Source organism: Barbus barbus (genome assembly GCF_936440315.1).
Source record: "Barbus barbus genome assembly, chromosome: 13".
Classification (NCBI taxonomy): Eukaryota; Metazoa; Chordata; class Actinopteri; order Cypriniformes; family Cyprinidae; genus Barbus; species Barbus barbus.
In genome coordinates, this window is record NC_136741.1 from 22,270,490 (window position 1) to 22,291,353 (window position 20,864).

A 20,864-nucleotide genomic window follows, 5' to 3' on the forward strand; every position below is an offset into this window, starting at 1 on the left:
GGTTTCAAAGTCAGTCATCTGATTATACTGTGCATAATAAATTCGCGTTTATGAATTACACAGACAGCAGCATGGCGGGATAAAAATAACAACAGTGCTGGCGTCATGCTATCGCAAACTTTATAAGTCTCACTTCTGATTATGAGCTTGACAACTTAAAGCGATAGACTCACATTGCTTTCATATGCAACTTTTAACTAACGTTACCACATTCCTATTTAAGATCATTCTGGTAGCACTTGAAGGCAGCATCAGTGAAAACAGGCAGAGACGATGATAGCTTTAGCAATTAGCCTTACAGAGTGCCAAGACGCTCTTTCAGAAAGGCAATTTGGAAAACATATACTTACTTTGTCTGGAGCTGACGTTCACGCACGAAGCGTTGGTATTGATTACTAAACATTTAGGGGGCGTGACTGATTTTGTCCGATATATTTCCTTCGAAAATTAAATTTAACCACAGTGTTCTCAGCTCAGATGGGGAAGATTATGGTGACTCGTATGTTCGTTAATGCATCCCAAAATACAACACTTGTAAAGCCTCTTTGGCACTGACATTGTATTTATCTCCAGTAATGTCGGACCGCAGCTCCTCACTCAGGGCTGTGTTTATGCTAATAGGGCAGAGAGCGTCACAAATGGGCGGGACTTTTTCCCCTCGGTGACGTGAACAGAGGGAGAATCTGAAACAGCTCGTTTGGAGAGATGGTTCATGATTTATTGATTTTATTAAAAAAAATGAGTTGGTGTATTTTTAACATTATAGTCTGGTTGTTTTCACACACTGCGGCCACACGACTGTGTTCAAACAGCTTATAAAAGTGATTTTTGCATAATAGGTCCCCTTTAAGGCCCAATCCTTGCTATTAACAAACTACTAAATATGACTTTTGCCTCAATAAACTCATAATTTGATGCTTATTAATAGTTCAAATTAATTATTAATAGTTTAATAGTTTAGGTATTGGGTAGGATTAGGGATGTAGAATATGTTCATGCAGAATATGTGCTTTATAAGTACTAATAAACAGCCAATATGTTAATAATAGCCATGCTAATAAGCAACTAGTTAAAGAACTTAAAGGTTGATCTGATTCACAAACAACAAGTAATTCTCTGTTTGGTGTGTCCTATATTTAGTGTTCTAGTCGGCTTTGACGCCTTCTGGTCTCTGATTAATGAGCAAATTTAAAGATGTTAGGCTGACAAAACGCGTATTCTAAGGCCAACTTTCAGGTTTCTGTATTCTTTATTTTGCCGGATCTTTAGATCTGTGATGTTGCGACATTAGAGGTGAGAGAAGTGGAGCGAAGCCTAAGAGCCATCACGCCTACACAGCCACTAAACAATCACATCAAATAGATCCTAGACACTGTAAAGGTCAAACATATGAACAATATAAATCTGTCAAATATTCTTAAGCACAAAATTGATGTCCCTGTGTTAAAGAAACATTGCAAGATTTACATCTTAAGTTTCTTTGGCTGACTTAAATTATATTATTATTATAAATGAGATTGGCAGTATAGAAGCCAACTTGATATTTTATTATTTGTTCAAGTAAGAAAAACACACACACACTGACTCACCTGTCCTGTGTATGGAATTTATAATTGTGGCCAGAGGCGTCATGACTATTCAAAGTCATTTTTGAGCCAAGTGGATTTTGAATGCAGCTTCCAAAAGACAAAAAAATAGCCGAGTATTTTTTTCTATATTTAATACAATCACACCGGCGTGATTAGATCATTCAGCATGTCATATCATCAGCTGCTAAATTCAAATCTGCTTTCGCAGATAGATACACAGACAGTATGACACACGATGCTGTTGAGCTTAAGAATGCAACGACCAATCAGAGGCGCTCAGATGAGTCATCGCTGAAATGCCGGTGTTTTCTTCACTCGCTCCTTGACTGAATAACTCTTTCTGGCGAATTCTCTCATCAGAAACAACAAAGTGCAAATGTGTGTACGAATATGTAAGATATTAATTTCATAGTGTAAACAGCTTCAGTAATTTTAATTTTTGAGAGTGCTTGAACTCTAGACCGTCAGTGAAAATGTTCTTTGCTCTCTTTCTGTGCAATGAAAGTGTTATGATTAGTAGCTTAATTTACAATGTTTATATTCACATTAACTTTCATTGTTAAATTCACATTAAATATAAAGGCAGTCGTATTAAAATATGTTATGGCATGATACCCATATCTGTTAATTAAGTAAACAGGTTTTTATTCATAGTTAATAGATTACATTATTAGGTTACTTTGACCATCGCCCACTAGATCAACTAATATAATCTATAAATCTGAGAATCAAGATATTTCATGATATAGTTCATGCATTTCGATTTAAAAGGAAAAATAAATAAAACATATGCTGTTGTGGCTGCTGTCTGTCACATGACGACTCCCCCTGTGGTTGTTGCTGATATGACAACAATAAGTTGTCATACCTAATCATCATCTCCACGGTCCATTGTCTGTCTTTGTGTGTAAAGGGTATTATTATCGTCATACCTTTTATGTGTAATGTTTTTCCTTTATTCATTACAAGAAATAAATCAAGCAAAGAAGACAGACAAACTAAAAGAAAAATAGAAAGTGTTGTCATGATATCTTAAGATATTTGCTTGAATCCCAATGCACTGTGAAAAGACATCATTTAAGTTTAAATTTCATCTGCCATTCCCGACCCCCCCAGTTCACTTCCTGTCATTACGCTGTCCTTTCTAAATAAAGGCAAAACGCTAAACGCAAAAAAAAAAAAAAAAAAATCTTCAAAATTAACTCGTTGGGCCAGTTTGAAATTCTTCTAAAAATAAATAAATAAATTAAAATGACCAAATACAAAATAATATCAAATAAGCACAAAGTTATCAGTTTAATATATTACAAAAAAATGTCTCTGACTTTTTTGACAATGACCTCAGATATTTGCATTTATCATGACTGCACAAATATTCCAGCGATTCATTACCAAACCATAACAAGAAGCACAAATTGTGAAAACATGTTCTTAGTGTAGTGGATACGTGTTTGACAGCTGTGCTTACTAAAGAATATGCGAAGAATGAAAATGGATAACAAAAAAATGGAGGAGGAGCATAAAGAGAAAAGAGGTTAGCAGGTGAGTGACTGACGAGAAGAGCAACATGAGAAGCTTTTAAACTATATAAAAGGGATTTTAAGAGGCACAGTGAACCAGATTACCAGCAGCATCCATTCTGCTAGCATTAGACTGTGTGAAGATGTGGAGATTAACGTGTGTCACTTTGACCCTGCTCATGTGTACTAAAGGTAAGTTCTCATGGTACATCTTTTAAAGAGTGGATAACCAGGAACAAAGACATTATATAGACAAGAGAGAATATATATATATATATATATATTTTTTTTTTTTTTTTTTGTGGCACAGCGCATAAGAGCAGTCTAAGGGCTTTGTTAAAATAATAACGCATTGATATAAAACTTGGAGTTGATATGTAGATTCATATGAATGATTAAGTTGACGGGTAACTCCTGGGTTAGTGAGTCTTTGTTTATCAATCAGACTAAACAGGTTGCTGTGTAATCCGATTCACAAATAAATTACTCTTTTGAGTCGGTTCTTGTATCTGCATGATGCATGTGAAGAAACATTGCTGTGATAGCCTGTCTGATGTCTGAAATACATTACTGGTCAAAAGTTTGGAACAATTAAGATTTTTAATCTTTTGAAAAAAGCCTAATGCTCACCAACGCTGCATTGATGAAAAACACCCACCAACAAACTTGTTAACTGAATTTAACAGATTGAAACCACTGTTTAAATAAATAGTTAAATTACATATACATCCAGGTTCACAAGAACTATTCTTACATAACACACAGATTTCTGAATTGTAATGATCCTGTGAGATAATCTATGTAAATAATCTTTCTAGATCACATTCTTTTTACTGTTACAGAAGCCTATAAATGTTTTACATTGTGAGTCACACCTGCTAGTCATGTGGAATGTACTTGCAGGAAATGGGGCCAATGTCATAGTTGAATGTTTAGGGAAAAGAAAGCTGCTAGTTTTGCAAATTGTGCGTCGTAATTAAACCGGTTTGCCCAGAAATGTTTTCCACATTTTCAGTCCCACAAGTTAATGGTACAACAAATCTACCATTATCAATGTAGTGAACTCTGGCAGGGTCATTATTAAGGCAAACACGAAGATGAAATTGTTCTAATGTGCACTTTATTTCTGCCCTTGCAGGTTCACTTTCTCAGTTGAATGGTAAGAGCTCCTCTCATTCTAAAGACATCAGCATCAAGTCAAATAGTTTATGTAGAAATACTTCTGTGAACAATCTCTCTTTCTCATAGTTTGTGGACAGGCTCCTCTAAACACTCGTATTGTGGGTGGCGTGAATGCACCCGATGGGTCGTGGCCGTGGCAGGTCAGTCTGCACAGCAGTCTCTATGGAGGTCATTTTTGTGGAGGCTCCCTTATCAACAATGAATGGGTGCTGACAGCAGCTCATTGTTTACCTGAGTAAGATTCATCTAAACACACATATGCACCTATTTTGTTTTGAAAGGTAAAAAGAATGAAAGAAAGAAAGGTTGTCGTGATGTCTTAAGATATTTTGCTATGTTTGACATGTGAATGCGATGTGAAAACCTTTGGCATTCAAAGACATTTAGGTTTCAATTTGTTAAAAAAACAAAGTACTTAGCTGTCTTTTGTTGTTAGTTGTGTTTTGTTGTTTCTATTTCCTTCCTTTTCTCATGTTCACATTCTCTGATTGTTTTCAGTGTCAGCACATCCAGTCTGCTTGTGTATTTGGGAAGGAGGACACAGCAAGGAGTCAATACCCATGAAATCAGTAGAAATGTGAGAACGATAATCGTTCACCCCTCTTATGACAGCAACACAAACAACAATGACATCGCTCTGCTCCGACTGTCTGCCACAGTCACCTTTAATGACTATATTAAACCTGTGTGTCTGGCGGCCCAGAACAGTGCCTTCATTTCTGGCACCAGCAGCTGGATCACAGGCTGGGGAGACGTTCAAGCTGGAGGTGCAAACACATACAAACCCAACCCATTCATTTAAGTATATATCTACTCCTAACATCACTAATAGAAGGTTGTGTGTGTGCTTTGGTGTTCAGAGAGTTTACCTTCCCCTGGGATCCTGCAGGAAACTATGGTTCCAGTGGTGGACAATGTCCAATGTAATGTTTTGCTGGGTTCTGGATCTGTTACCAGCAACATGATGTGTGCTGGTTTAACACAGGGAGGCAAAGACACCTGCCAGGTACAACAATTATATTTTATAATTTTTTGCATTCACATTGTCTATTTAGGATAAATGCTTAAAATTAAGTAGCTCCAGTAGTGTAAACATACACACTGTTACCAAAAAAGAACTAAAATTTGTTTTGTACCTTTATAACACACTGACAACCACCAAAACACCACAGGTGAAATACAAAACACCATTAAGGTAACTCGAAAATACTGCAATAAATATTTATTTAACAACATAAGATGTAAAATGAAACCCTGATGTACAACAAAAACAAAGACGAAACAGTTATTTCAACGAAAAAAACAGAGAAAGTGTCACACAGGGAATTCTGGACATCACTTCTGGAGCACTTATTTTTTCCTTACAAAACTGTAATTTTAATTTTTACTGTATACAGGTTTTTACTGTAGCATTTTTTAAAAGCCTTTTACTGTTAAAATTACACTCCTTTTCTGTACATGAAACTCATGGGCTGTATTGATTCTGTGGGGCAAAGGCTGGAGTAGAGAGAGCTGTCTTGATAAGAAGAAGAAGAATCTCATTTCTCTTTCCTCTTGTCCCTCTCTGTAGGGGGATTCTGGTGGTCCAATGGTGAACAGGCAGTGTTCAGTGTGGGTTCAGTCTGGTATCACCAGCTGGGGTTATGGCTGTGCTGATCCCAACTCTCCTGGTGTTTACACCCGGGTGTCTCGATATCAGATTTGGATCACCAACAGAATTGGTCAGAACCTGCCAGGATTTGTTGCCTTCAACCCCCCGACCTCATGCTCTTCTGCAAGCTTAAGTAAAAAATCTCTCTCAAACACCTAACACAGTCTATACCCACTTAATAGAGCATACTTGTTTGACTAACGCAAAATGATTTGTATGTGCAGCCTCAACCTCCTGTAGGGGGAGATGCAATGAGAAGTACAACAGTCGCTTTCGCTGCAACTGCAATACTAACTGCATTTTAAACTGCTGCAAAGATTACAGACAGCGTTGTAGCAGTAAGTTCAAACACATTCATTTCAGTAAAAAACAAAAAAATACAAATGCACTTTTAGAAAACTTATTTCACACCTTTAATTGACGGTGATTGTTAATGGGTGTATAAAGTTTTTATTTTCAAGATAATAACACTTTACAATAAGATTCCATTTGTGAACATTTATCTGTTAATATAATTTAATGGATCTAATGGATTTAATGGACAGTTGTACAATAACTAATACAGCCTTGTTGTAAAGTCAGGGCCGCTATTGGCCAAATGGGTGCCCTAAGCAGGATTGTATTGTTGAGCCCCCTCCCTCAAATATTATGGAAATAAAAATAAAAAACTACTATAGGAGTCAAAATAGAACTTTAATAAAATATAAAAGTAAATAAATAAATAAATGGTAATTAAATTGTATTATTTATAAATTACAATTGTAGCTCTAGACAGTTACCTATGGCAGTAATACAGTTGTCTGATTGATTTGATTTGAAAGAAAATTAAGCAGTTTTACTATGAAAACCATGGTTAATTTTTGTAAGGGTTGTGATGTCCACATGTTTTTTGTTGAAGAAATTATAGAGGTTGTGTCATCTATAGCAAAAAGGTGGCCAAAAATGGAAGATTAAGTGGATATTTGAATTAAATGTTTGGTCAATAGCCTATTAAACAAGGATATGATCGTCCTGTAAGTGTAACAGCAGCAATGACCAGGCCTTTGTAATAACATGTAATGTTAAAAAAACAATAGACACCATCACAAAATTTGTAATAGTTTTATTGGTTATAACGGGACTTGCATTGGTTTTAATGGAAACTGTAATGGACCCTGTGGGTCTCTACTGGTAATTGATCACCTTCTATTGGTGGCTTGTTAAAACCAATAAATCCTAATGGAATATGTCCCAAAACACACTACAGAAAACCATTTTTTGTAAAAGTTGATGGTTTGTAATGTTTGTAATGGTATTTGTGATTTATTTGTGATGGTATTAGATTTTTCTGTGATATTCTATTGTTTTTTCAGCAGGGTTGCCTCATTTTTATATTATGCATTTTAAGTCATTTAATGTTGTTGGCTTAGGTTTGTTTTTATAACCACAAAAAATATTATCTTCATACTTTGTATATTATTATTTGAAGTAACAAAACCATGGTTAATTTGCGTTTACCATGGCTACAAGGACCATGAAATTGTGGGTTTTATTCGTGTTAAAACCATGGCTAACTTTCGCATGGGAACATGGAAACTTGGAGAGAATATTAGCTGCATTGGTGGTGGTGAAATATAACGACATTAAAACACGTTATTAACCTCAACACCCAAAAAAGTTTCACAGGATTATAAATGTAGCCTACCTGAAAATGATGTACGGGCTTCATTTTCATCTTTTTTTTTTCTTCTTCTTCTTCTTTTCTTGGCACCGGATTGCTGATGTCTTTTCACGGACATAGTTGACTATCAATTATGATCATTTGCATTCAGCCGCAAACATAAGGTGTCAGGGTTCTGTCACTTCGCTCTGTTTCATGTTGGGGCGTGGTGTTCGGATCCCGGCACTCCTGTCTTGTTCAGGCTCAGTTCTGGTTTCGTGTCGGGGTTCGGACACTCATGCTCCAGGTTTGTTCTTGCTGTGGGAGCGTGCGATTTCGAGTTCGCTCGGGCCGTGCGCTCCTCTGTCCTCTGTGTATGTGTGTTTTGTTCGGCACGCGGTTCAGTTTCGGCCGCATGCTTTTTCTTGTTGCTGGCCATGTGCTTGTGTTTTTGTTTTGTGTGTCATGTCAATTGTCTTGACCCCACCCACCTCGTATCCTGATTATTGGTTAATTTGCCCCACCTGTTACCCTCCTCATTTGCTCCCTTTATAATCTCCTTGTGTTTGCAATCCTGTGCCGGTTCGTCGTCGATGTTACCCTGTTTGTTGCCTTGTCTTGTCTTGCTGCCTACGGGGTACTTTTTGTTGGTTTTTTTTGTATTAATAAAGCCCTTTTGCCTCCTGCAATTGAGTCCTCGCTCTATCCCTTCACCCACACCTGACATGAGGTGTGCAAGCGGTCACGCGGATGCGGGAATAGCTCATTACGTTTTTATTTTTTTGAGCAACAGGGATCATAGGCGTCATGCCCATTCAAAGTGATAGGGCCTGTGTCCCCTCAGATTTCTGAGCCAAGTGGATTTTGAATGCAATTTCCAAAAGACAAAAAATGGACAAATAATATTTTTTATATTTGATACAATCACATAACGGTGTGATTAGATCGTTCAGTGCGGCACAGCATCAGCTGCTAAATTCAAATCTGCATTCGCTGGCTGGTGCTGAGCCAGAGTCAGACGCGTTTGTTCAGTGCTGCATCATAACCAATCACACACGATTCTGTTGAGCTTATGAATACAATGGCCAATCAGAGACGTTCAGATGAGTCATTGCTGAAACGCTGTGTTTTGTTCACTTGCTGGCTGACTGAATTATCTTGCGAATTCTCCCATCAGAAACAACAAAGTGCAGATGTGCTAATGAATGTAAGTTAAGATATTAATTTCACAGTGTAAACATCTTCAGTGATTTTAATGGGAGTTTTTGAGAGTGCCTGAACTCCGGTTAGACTGAATGAAAATGTTCTTTGATAATGTAAATGTTCTTTGCTCTCTGTAAAATGAAAGTGTTATAATTAGTAACTTACAATATTGTTATTAAATTCACATTAAATACAAAGTCAGTCGTATTAAAAAATATTTTATGGCATGACACCCATATCTGGTACTTAAGTAAAAAGTGGGGTTTTTATGTGTAGTGAATAGATTACACTATATAGTCTACTTTGCCCATCACCATTTATTGATCAAATAACAATCTCTAAAGGTGCAAAACGCATTTACTTACACATATTTGAGAATCAAGATATTTCCTGATATAGTTAACACGTTTGGAAATATTTTTAATAAAATTAAAAAAATAAATGAAACATAAGCCTATATCTGTCATGAATCAGGTCCATGGACTTCCATTCGCTCGCCACCAGAGGTCACTCCTTCATCACATTGATTCTCAGATTGCACAGACTGTTTCACATTTACCCCATACTACATTTCCCAGCAGCCATTTTACTAATCACGCACTCACACCTGAGATCTATCACACAATTACACACCCTACATAAACCATGGACTTCCTTTCACAGATCGCCGAGTATTGTTCTGCGTATAGCACTCTCCTAGTGTTAGCTGCCTTACCGAGCCATTCTGTGTTTCTGTTTAGTTCCAGTATTGTTCTTCTGCGTTTATTACTCTCCTAGTTTTAGCTGCGATAAGGAACCTGTTTCTGATTTTCTAGTCTGTTTCCTGGATCTACCGTTGTCTCGCCATTCTGACTCTGTTTGTGCTTCACTTGGACTATTGCTGATGTTTGCTGGTGTTTTGACCCTGCCTGTGTTTTGACCACGTCTTTGTATAATAAAGCTTGCAAATGGATCCGCACGTCTCTCGTCTCGTTCGCCCCGTTACAATATCAGTTATACAGTGCTATCGTGGCTGCTGTGTGTCACATGGCAAGCATGGCCCCCTCCCCCCATGTGCCCCCTCAAAAATCATGAGTGCATGACGGCCCTGACTGGGATGGTGCCCCCCTGGGAGTTTGTGCCCTACGCAAACTGCGTACTCTGCTTATAGGGAGCGGTGGTACTGTGTAAAGTGTTACCAGTTCATTTAATTAAATGTCTTGGAAAAGGGTTTACTTGTTTTAAAAAATAAATGCCACTTGCTCAGATATTTTGATACATAATACAGATATACAAATCTGCATACATTTTACATAACCAAAAATAAGTCATATTTTTATTACTGCACACCATAAAATGCATTAAACACACTTTGCATATATAAAAAGTAAAGTAAAAAGTAACCCTTTCTTGTTTAATCTCACAACTATATTTTTGTTTTTGTGTCTCTGCAGTGTGAGGTATGTCATATTCCATGGATCATATGAAAAACAGGCAGCATAATCTTTCCCTGCTTGTTCGGAGATTTTACTTCATTGCTGCTTTGGATGCGCTGCACAGTCAGAAATGAGCATCAATGCAAACACAGTCAAAGAACTGCTGCACTGACTTCACTCAGGGGTGTAAATATTATGTTTAACATTTGTTAACAAAGCACTTAGCTCAGTCCATTAGTAGAATCCTTTTGTTTTTCTCTTTCTAAATCAGCATGTTAACAGCAAGAATAAATGTTGGCCCAGGCAAATTTTCTTTTTTTTTTTTTTCATTTAGCAGTTGCACATTTCTTTAAAAAAAAAGTTATATACCATAATTACTTGAAAATTTCAACTGATTTCTTTCTTTGTGATCACCTTACATTTGCATTTACACATTAAGCAGATGCTTTTATCCAAAGCAACTTACACGAGGAACAAAGCAACAATCCAACAATCGTTGTAGTACACAATGGTAGATTTATTAGACAACTAGATTAGGAAACCAGAGAATAGAAGTATACAGAGATTGTGTGTGTGTGTGTGTGTGTGTGTGTGTGTAAGTGCATAGGCTTAAGAGTGTGGGGTGATTGGTGGAAGTGGTGTGTCATTTCTGATGACGAATTGATTTCTTTAAATTTAACTTTATTTTTATGTCACACAATTCTTGGCTATATGTAGTTTGTGTATTGTGTCATGTAAGTGTAATGATATGCCATGGCTTTTATCAGAATAATTAAATCAAAACACTGTTCTTTTATGGCTTTTTCTGTAACAAATCTCTCCAACAGGGGGCGATGTGAGCACACGTAAAGCGTGTAATGAGTACATAACGTAAACCACACACTTCACTGGCACTAATAAGACACTGATAGTAATGCAGCAGGACTTCAGCGTAAAGTCTGTTTATGGCAAGCCGTTTTAACATTTAATCTATAAACCGTACTAGTATGGCAAGCCGTATTAACATTTAATCTATAAGCCACTAGTATCTAAATTAACGTTACTGGTACTTTTTTTAAATACTAGTATCTTTTTCATTAAGTACTAGTGCTTATTCTTTAGGTACTAATGTCTTTTATAAAGTTACTAGTACTTATTCATTAGATACTAGTACTTAATCAGTAGATACTAGTATGTTTTCTTTAGATACTAATGCTTATTTATTAGGTACTAGTACTTATTCATTAGATACTAGTACTTATTTATTAGGTACTAGTACTTATTCATTAGATACTAGTACCTATTAAATAGAATCAGAATCAGAATTAGCTTTATTGCCAGGTATGTTTGCACATACGAGGAATTTGTTTTAGTGACAGTAGCCCCACAGTACGGCAGAATGACAGCAACAGGACAGGACACAGATAATAAAAAATTAAAATAAAATAAATAATGTACAAATATACAAAAATGTACAGACACTAGTACTTATCCATTAGGTACTAGTACTTATTCATTAGATACTAGTACTTATTCAATAGATACTAGTACACATTTATTAGATACTAGTACTTATTCGAAATGTTACTAGTAAGATTTTTTATTTTACTAGTAAATTTTGTAATTGAACTCTACTGTAGCCATTTGGAATAGTCATAACATAAGACGAGTAAAAAAGCATATCTGACTAGTAAGATAAGAATTATTACTAGTAGTAATCACAAAAGATACTAGTGTATAATAAATAAGTACTAGTACCTAATGAATAACTACTAGTATCTATCAAATAGGTACCAGTATCTAAAACATAAGTACTAGTATCTTACTATGTATTGTATGTATACTATGTATGTATTAGAATGCTTACTAGTAATATTTAAATATATACTAGTCACTATTGCAATACTTACTAGACAGAAATTACAAGATGATATCACAAACAGAATAACTACCACTACCTGTTCATTTGGAGATATCTTCAACCTCATAAAGAACTAGTAAGAATGTATTTGGAGATATCTTAATTCAAACAAGTCATTACATTAACATGAGTACCTCTCAACCGTCCAATCAGAGTCCACATGGTAATACAATACATTAATATGCTAAATTAATTTGATTGTTAAGTAGGGCTAAATGGCTTTGTATGTTAGCCTACCTTGCTAATTGGTTACCATAAAAACACAAAGAAAAGATTACAAACCTGTTGTCCAACAAAAGTATATTGACATGTTTTACTACAAATTCACATCATAACATCAGTCGAGCGTTTGAAATAAGTTCTTTTTGTGATCTGACATGGTTTCATTAAACAGAATGAGGCAGAAATCATGTCACTTTATATTATTACAGCGATAAAGGCTATGTCAATTAGCATTGCATTTTAAATATACTTTATTCTTATAAAAATACCCGAGATGGCTTGAAGAACATAGATAAAACCATATATTGTCACAATCATTGTTTATTTTCTTTATGCTTCATCATTAAAACGTCTATCTGCATGTTATGTAGCTACTAGGCTACATAAACAATGAAAGCTGAATGTCTTTGTCCATATGGGGGATTTCCTGGAAGTGAGTCTCACTAGTGGAGTTTCGTGAGGGAGCCCTCCGGCGAAGAGTATGAATGAGAAGAAATTACATGAATTGAGTATTCGTTATTGCTCACAAAATGACGAGTAAAAATAGCAAAAATAATTAAGAACTTTGAGGTAAACATTTGCAAATCCTGTAGCTAAGTGTGATTTTGTTTTCCCTTTTCTTGCAGTTATATTTATTATTATATTTATTGTTAAATACTCAGTTTTATATATTATAGTGAAATAGTGTTATTACAAAAGTAATATTCCTTATTTTGTTTAATGTTTTTATTTATTGGTATATAAAAACATTTGTTTTGACCAAATCGTGCAGCCCTACACATACAGAAAACCTGTTTTGTTTTTTTAATTATTATTATTAATAAAGTTTGGCCTTTTTTCCAAATAAAGAAAATGTTTGTCTGAAAACCATAAGGTTCAGATTTTGTGTGCCCTGTACAGAACATTAATGTAAAAACATTCAGTGTCTGTAGCACCAGTGCTATATGCAAAAACATTAACGTACAGTCCTGATATGATATTTATTGTTTTTACTAGAGGAAAAAGAGGAAAATAACAGTTAATAAAATTGGTATCTTATGTCCATCCTGCCACTAGAGGTCACTCGATGACCAACAAACACATTAGACTACTATGTTTATGTAATTAAAGTGTTTACAAAACTGACAAAATAGGTTTTCTATGTGCTTGTGTGCAAATGATTGTTTCCTTTCTATGTGGTTTCTACAAAAAAGTACATTCATCTCCTTTCCGTTTCTTGTCTAATCTCTCTCCTATATGTTGCTGGTTCATTAATATGCAACATACGATTAGCATACTGGGCAGAAATGCTAATTTTAAAAGTACTAGTATTAAGTATTAAGTTCAGGATATCTCTGGTCTAAAAAGTTACTAGTAACTAAAAAATAAGAACTAGTTCTATTTTGTCTTAACAAGAAGAGTATAAGTAAATACTAGTCACTATTGGAATAAGTACTAGTATCTAATAAATAAGAACTAGTATCTAATGAATAAGTACTAGTACTTAATGGAAAAGATACTAGTATCTAAAAAATAAAGTACTATAGCATTAAATTAGATACTAGATTATACTAATAGACTAAATGTTAAAATGGCTTGCCATAGTCTGTTAGCATAAAGTCTAGTCAGAGTCGGCAGTGCGACACTGAAGAGGGGCATCTGAAATAATGAAGGGGGGGGGGGGGGGTGATGCAACGCAAAGCATTATAATATATCCTAGTATCCACTTCCTATGTTGAAGTGATCCATTTATGCATTTGTCGGGCATGAGCAACCCTGTCTTTACTCGTTGCGCCTTGTAGAGCATTGAGTAATAATCTTACATAAAACAAAAATGTGCCTAGACCAACATATTTGCACATTTGGCTCAATATTCATGATATTAACACGTTTTAGATCATGAACATGTCTTAGATACAAAATTCCAACAGGTTTACAATGAATCCAGACAAGTTACCATGATACCGCCACTAAATATAATGTATCTGCTTTATAGCACGCTTATTTAGTGCCTGCACTGTAACCAGTGACAAACAATAACAACAGAGTGAAATAATCACTAACTATGACCAATTATATATAGGCTACTCTTAAAAAAATCATACTTTACAGTATTGATATGAAGGAATGTTCCGTATTGATTTATTTTAACAGGTGTCTTGCCTTATTTTGAATTTCGCACTAACTTAAAATTAAAGGATAATGTTTAACTGGCTGAAAATTACCAGTACATTTTCTATTATTTTTCAGTGTAGCCCATAATGTAAGTTAATGTGACAAACATGCATCAATCAAAATGTGACTTTGTGAAACAGACGGTACTTAACTAAAATGTTACTATATTATTTTAATATTAATGCTCAAAACCAATACATTTTTAATAGTCTATTCTATTTCCTCTTTAAAATCCATTTTCATTTGTCTTGGAGGCAGGATAGTCTGTTTGAGCAGGTAAGGGTTGAGTTTATTATATTATTGATTATTAGAGGCAGGTAAATCCTGACTCAATGATAACACAAATAATAACTGGCATCCCAAATAGCACAGCATGTCTAGTCTCCGTGAATGATTTACAAAATTAATTTCCTTTAAAACATTGCAGATTTAGATTTCTGTCCAAAGTAATAGGCAATAAATGGGTCTTTGTAAGATGACTTTGTGAACTGAACAAATTTGCCATGTCAGCCCAATAACATGCTTCTCAAGCATAAAAAGTCTTTTTTTGCACAAAACCGCCTCTGGTGTAACTCACAAAACACCAGTCACAAATGTGTTCATGTCATTTTGGAATTATCAGAATTACAAGCTGAATCAATTTTTAGCTGTACTATTCTGTACTATTTTAAAACATTTCAAAAACAGGACGTCATAGAACATTTAGAAATAATGTTTTCATAACTTAAATGTCAGCAAAACATTCTTAGAACATACTTTGATGAATTACTTTTGCTTCTCTGTTGTAAATCGCTTTGAATAAAAGCGTCTGCTAAATGCTCAAATTTAAATGTCTGCCTATTTATCTCAGTTAGGCTGATTTAGTTGTAATTCATGCTTATCTGGAGCTGATCTTGAGCAAATACAGCTGTGCCATCATGATTTAGAGATTTAATATCTGTACAGCTTCACTTGAAAGTTCAGAATGTCAGGCTTTCCTGCCACTGATCTGCTTAATTCATATAAGAAACTTTATACACTAATAAACAGGCAATATTGCTGTGATTCAATATGTACAATTTATCAGTCAAGCTGCTTGTATATTTTGGTGTCTACTGTGTAAACACTTTGTTCTTTGTCTAGGGATATTGTGCTGCTGTCATAAACCTTCATTTAAAAAACAAACTGACAGTTATGTTTCAGCGAAGGTGGTGGTTGTTATAATTGTTTATTTATAATCTTTATGACTTGTTATATAAAAAAAGATGTACATACGGAACAATCAGTGATTTAAAGGATGTTATAAATTTAGAATTTGATTAGTCAAGCTGCTTTCCACAAGTGACAAAAACCTAATTATTGACAACTTAATCAGCAAAGTAAAAGAACAGCAAGACATTGGCAAACTTGTCTTTCTTTCTCCATATCTACTGGCAAAATACCGTTACTGTGTAAGTTTCTTCCAGGATGGTGCAACAGAGTTGGCTCACAGTGACCTCACATTTGATCGCAGACATCTTAAGCACACGCACACATAACGTGTTGTGGTAAAACATCAGTACCAGTTACGAGGTTAAAGGAGACTGTGGAGGCGTGGCTGGATGGTATATTTGACAAAACAGAAATGAGACATATGCACGCAGAGACGAATTGTACTAAAAGGGGAACAAAGTAGATATAGCTATAAAAATCAAGGAGGAAACAGAACTAGAGAATAGAGTAAAGGATGGACACCACAGCTGTTGCAAGGTAAGCCACTGACAGCCAGAAATATCTTTTTCTTTGACTAATGAATTATTTCTGTGCTGTATGAGTTTAACTGTGTTGTACATTTTTTTTTACTAAACTATATTATACTTCATGTTATAGATAATTGCTGGTGAAAATTGCCCTCAAATACATGTAGCATAAAACAGCCCTGTGTTAATTATATTTTGCAAATGTGCTGACGGACAGCTTAAAGGGATAGTTGAAAAACCCTTCACCATTTAAAGTCGTTCTAAACTATTTTCTTTCTTCTGTGGAACAAGAAAAATATTTTGTGAGAAATGTCTAGGTGTTTGTCTATACAGTGGAAGTCAGTGGTAACCAAACCTGTGTGGTTCATCATATCTTCTTTTGTGTAAATGGAAGTCACACAGGTTTGGAGTAAAATGAGGGAAGTAAATGATGAGAATTTTCATTTGAGGGGGAACTATCCCTTTAATTCATTATGAAATGAATTAAATTAATAAAAAAATAATTTAATGCACTTCCATTTAATGATATATAACTAAAGGATAAATTACTGTACAATGTAGCTATTAAGCAGTACCACACTAGAAAGATTTGTAATCACAGAGTAAATTTTATGTGCGAGGCTTCTGGTCTCATCTGCTTTCAGCTAAATGTACAAAACCATAGATATAGATGTATATGTAGAAAACAGCTCGCTTTGCAGCTTGCTATTGCAAACTGGTGTAGGCTATCTTACCGTATTATTTGAATGTATTATCTTAATTATGAACAAAGTGGTTTGTAGTGCAAACAGTTTTACAGTCTACTGAACTTTTATTCTTCTCGCTATTACCCTACAGCGGCTAATGAATCGTAAATCTTGCACATACACAGAACGGCTTCCGCGTTGAAAAATAAGTTGGATATTGCAGCTCGCTAGAAAAGACGTTAAATTGAGTAACATACATTTTAAACAAGATCTAGGCTATTTTTTCCAAACGAAGCCGGCGCAGAATTAGTCGCGCATCTCCAAGCAACACATGATTGTTGAGTTTTGTTCCTGAGTGAATCGGTTGAAGGAGTCATTGAAGAGTTAATACTGAAGATTTGTCACTTGTCACCTACTGGTGTAACAAATTCAACAACTATAACTTTTGTTATTTGAATCAGTCTAACAAAATGCACTCTATTGTCAGTAAAGAATTGTTTGTTTGTTAATAATAATAATAAGCAAGTAAAAATAAATACAAAAATTGTAAATTATTTTATAAATCGGCTATAAATTGTAGATCTTTTTTTTAAATAGTTTAAAATGTAGGCCTAATTATGTGTGATCTCGGTTTGTATTAAGAAGAAAAGACCATCTTAAAATGTCCATAATGCTTGTTGTCAGTATTGCTCACACTGTTATGGGAAAAAAAAACAAAGGTGAGAAATTTAGAGATGTCTTAAGAGGATGTGGTTTGTAGTGACCTATACTGTGGCATTCAGTTTCAGAAAAATGAAACCAGTAACTCTTAAAGTGACATATGGACAATGAAACACGTTCACCGCATATTTGTGCTTATATATAAGTACAAAAAAAATAAAGTAAAATAAAATAAAAAGGCATGACCAAGCCTATTTATAAGGAACACAAGGACGTTACACTGACTTTGATGAGCTTACTGTTTTGTCTTCTCAGGATATGGAACGACACAGATCTTCTAAGAAATGATAGCTTTTCTTGTGCGTCCCCGTCTGTGGAGGGCTACCGTTACTTCGGCGTCCTCTTGGGATCGGCTGTGACCATAGTAGGAACCATAGGGAATATTCTGACCGTCCTCGCCTTTGCTACTGATGCCAGCCTGAGGACACGTTTCAATGTTCTCATCGTAAACCTTGCCCTCGCTGACCTTCTTTACTGCACGATCCTCCAACCGGTCAGCGTTGACTCATACCTGCACCTGCAATGGAGAGGTGGAGCCACGTGGTGCCGGATGTTTGGATTCCTCCTGTTCCTGTCCAACAGTGTGTCCATTATTACATTATGCCTCATCGCTATGAGCCGTTACTTGGTTGTTGCGCATCGCACTTCTCGCTGTGCCCGTCTGCTCCTGTCCCACCGTGGAGTGGCGATGCTCCTCATCTCATCCTGGCTACTGGGGGTAGCCAGTTTCGCCCCACTTTGGCCCGTCTATGTATTTGCCCCACAAGTGTGCACCTGCAGTTTTCACCGCACTAAAGGGCGGCCTTACACCACCGTGCTGCTCTTCCTGTACTTCTTCTTGGGCCTGGGTTGTGTGGGCCTTTTTTACTTTCTGGTCTATCGTAAGGTGCGTGTAGCCTCTAAGGCTTTTCTGAAGTACAGGCCCAGTCGCTCATCCAAACGCAAGAAGGCTGAAGGCGAAGCGACGACGGATGACAGCGGGATCAGTGCTGGAACTTCAACAACTCAAAGCTGTGAGATCAGTCACGATGAGGCAGGAGCGGAGGAGAATAAGAACAAAGCGCAAGAGAAATCTGAGGGCCACACAAGCACAAACTCCATTCAAGATGCCTCAAAAGACACAGAAACAAATTCTAAACCAACTCCGGTAACAATCCAGACCACTCCAGCTGCCAACTCAGGAGAGGACAATGAATTTAAGCGTGTAACTCGAATGTGCTTTACAGTTTTCTTGTGTTTTCTTGGCTGTTTTGCGCCATTTCTGCTGCTGAATGTCGCTGATAAGGCGAACCGTGCACCACAGGTCATTCATATGTTTTGTGCAAACCTCACTTGGTTAAATAGTTGCATTAACCCTTTGTTGTATGCAGCCATGAATCGGCAGTTTAACCAGGCCTACAAAGACCTACTACGCAAAGCTGTACATCCATTAACCTGGATATGGAGAACCCGTAGGTTCACAATAAAATAAGCGATAATGAAGCATGTTATCCAAGTCATTTTAATCTGAAAGTGATCTTGTGCTGTAGATGTTCAGTGACTTCACATATTATGCATAATTAAACACGGAGCTGCACTCCATTCATTCTGTGGAGAACATCACAGTTCTCAATTTTATCTTTATTCACCTCCATCAGCTGCATATAAAGCACAATTAAAGCAATACAACCAAATCTAACTCAAAATTACATGCCATATACATTTTTTGTTTTCCATTCACTTTCTATAGTGTCAAATAGCTTGAACTTCTTTATTTAGCTCATCTTTGACTATAATGTTCTGTATAATGTTCTTTGACTATAATGTTCACTAGTTTCTCAAGTGGTGGGATTTTCCAGTTCCATCAAAGATCAAAAAGAAAATGTGTCATGTGGCTGTTCACTGCAAACGCACAAACTTTCTCTGTTTCATTTCCTCATTTTTCTGATTGCACATATATAGTAATCATGCGTGCCACCACAGGAATGATTCATAATGACATTGAGAACATTTTTAACCATATGCACAAATGAACATGGAAGTTTGAAGCTGGGCGATGGAGAAAACAAGAACAGACAAGCCTCACTGCTTTATTACGTCACATAGTAAACCACAAGAGTTTTTTTAAGTCCTCTTTTGCTTGCTGTGTTGTTTCCATTTTGATGTATCTACTGTTTAAGCAGGACCTCCAGAATATGAGATAACTTTTATGATTTAATTTTTTTACTAAGGATTATTTGCACAATTCATCGAAATGTATATTATAATTTCTTTCTCAATTGCTTCTTTTAAAATAAAGTAACAAATAAAATATAAAGTCAGCAAAAATGTTTTTCCTGTCTAAGTTGTGGCACAGAACATATATGCACTTGCTTCTGTTATAATGCAGAGTAAAGTTTGTTTGAATCTGTCCAGATCCCATTTTTATTATCTATTTGAATTTTATTATGCATTTTTATATTACCATCTCAAGTCAGCATCCAGATCTTTTAGAGCTGGACACAAAACCAAGCATTTCGCAAGTCCAGACAAGTGTTCCTGACTGCGTAATTTCTTAACATTGCAACAAAGGAAGAGCCATATCACAAATGACGTCAAAGATAAGGTCTCATTGTATTCATCAAACAAAATCCCGGGTATCATGCTCATGGATCTTACAATGGCCACAAGAGTCAGCTATTATGTTATTTGTGAAATCAATGTTTAATAACTCACACCAATTCCAAATCCAGTTTGCAAGTCTATATATGAAATGCGTGTGTGAACACTGGACAAATCCAATTTTGTCCCAGTGTAAGGGAACAGATGGTAACCTAACTGGTTTTAACAACTTAACATTTTGCTTGATCAGGTAAGTATCTTGGTTTTCAATTAGAAGGACATCATGACAGACTTTTCTCTCGTTAGATGTTTTATTGGAGAATATTGTACCATTGTTAACACTGGTATTTCAACTCTACAATGTCTTGTTCACAGATACCAAACACATAACAGCAAGGTTGACAGTGGACACGATGCAAAACTTGGTTACATGCATTTGAAACAAAGTCTACAAATTCAAAAAGAAGTGCTCATGGGGTTACAAAATGATTCTGCAAGAAAGTGATCAAACAACTGATATGGTATTTTATTTCAGAGAAAAAAAAGAAGGAAATATGGGGGGGGGGGGGGACTACTTGGGCCTTTTTTCTCTCTAAAAGATTTCAGAGACTGTCCAATCTCCTACAGGACCCAACAGATTCAGTTAGAGGAACACATCCACTTTATCTGTAAACATTGTTACAAA

General features: G+C 35.8%; 2 protein-coding genes across 3 annotated transcripts; both read left to right on the forward strand.

Annotated features, from left to right (window-relative positions):
* Positions 1 to 2,987: 2,987 nt before the first annotated feature.
* Positions 2,988 to 11,602, forward strand: LOC306879636 (trypsin-like). 2 transcript variants are annotated; one of them, XM_079432764.1, is made up of 8 exons: positions 2,988 to 3,131; positions 4,248 to 4,268; positions 4,358 to 4,526; positions 4,790 to 5,058; positions 5,152 to 5,297; positions 5,862 to 6,075; positions 6,167 to 6,280; positions 10,218 to 10,994. In XM_079432764.1, exons 5-8 carry the CDS (start codon positions 5,187 to 5,189, stop codon positions 10,220 to 10,222), a joined length of 444 nt encoding a protein of 147 aa, XP_079288890.1. In that variant the 5' UTR covers positions 2,988 to 3,131; positions 4,248 to 4,268; positions 4,358 to 4,526; positions 4,790 to 5,058; positions 5,152 to 5,186; the 3' UTR covers positions 10,223 to 10,994. The 2 variants fall into 2 exon arrangements, with proteins under 2 accessions (XP_079288890.1, XP_079288889.1); XM_079432763.1 differs by lacking the exon at positions 4,248 to 4,268 and having other exon boundaries at positions 3,102 to 3,314; positions 10,218 to 11,602.
* A 4,396-nt stretch (positions 11,603 to 15,998) lies between these two features.
* Positions 15,999 to 19,988, forward strand: LOC306879638 (G-protein coupled receptor 84-like). Its single transcript, XM_079432766.1, has 2 exons — positions 15,999 to 16,203; positions 17,855 to 19,988. Exons 1-2 carry the CDS (start codon positions 16,181 to 16,183, stop codon positions 19,068 to 19,070), a joined length of 1,239 nt encoding a protein of 412 aa, XP_079288892.1. The 5' UTR covers positions 15,999 to 16,180; the 3' UTR covers positions 19,071 to 19,988.
* Positions 19,989 to 20,864: the final 876 nt, after the last annotated feature.

Bases quoted from the DNA above. Each gene is read 5' to 3' on its own strand.
- LOC306879636 (XM_079432764.1), top strand. From the start codon at position 5,187: ATGGTTCCAGTGGTGGACAATGTCCAATGTAATGTTTTGCTGGGTTCT. The intron at 5,298-5,861 runs GTACAACAATTA...CCCTCTCTGTAG, and splicing joins GAGGCAAAGACACCTGCCAG to GGGGATTCTGGTGGTCCAAT. The intron at 6,076-6,166 runs GTAAAAAATCTC...TTGTATGTGCAG, and splicing joins ATGCTCTTCTGCAAGCTTAA to CCTCAACCTCCTGTAGGGGG.
- LOC306879638 (XM_079432766.1), top strand. From the start codon at position 16,181: ATGGACACCACAGCTGTTGCAAG. The intron at 16,204-17,854 runs GTAAGCCACTGA...TTGTCTTCTCAG, and splicing joins GACACCACAGCTGTTGCAAG to GATATGGAACGACACAGATC.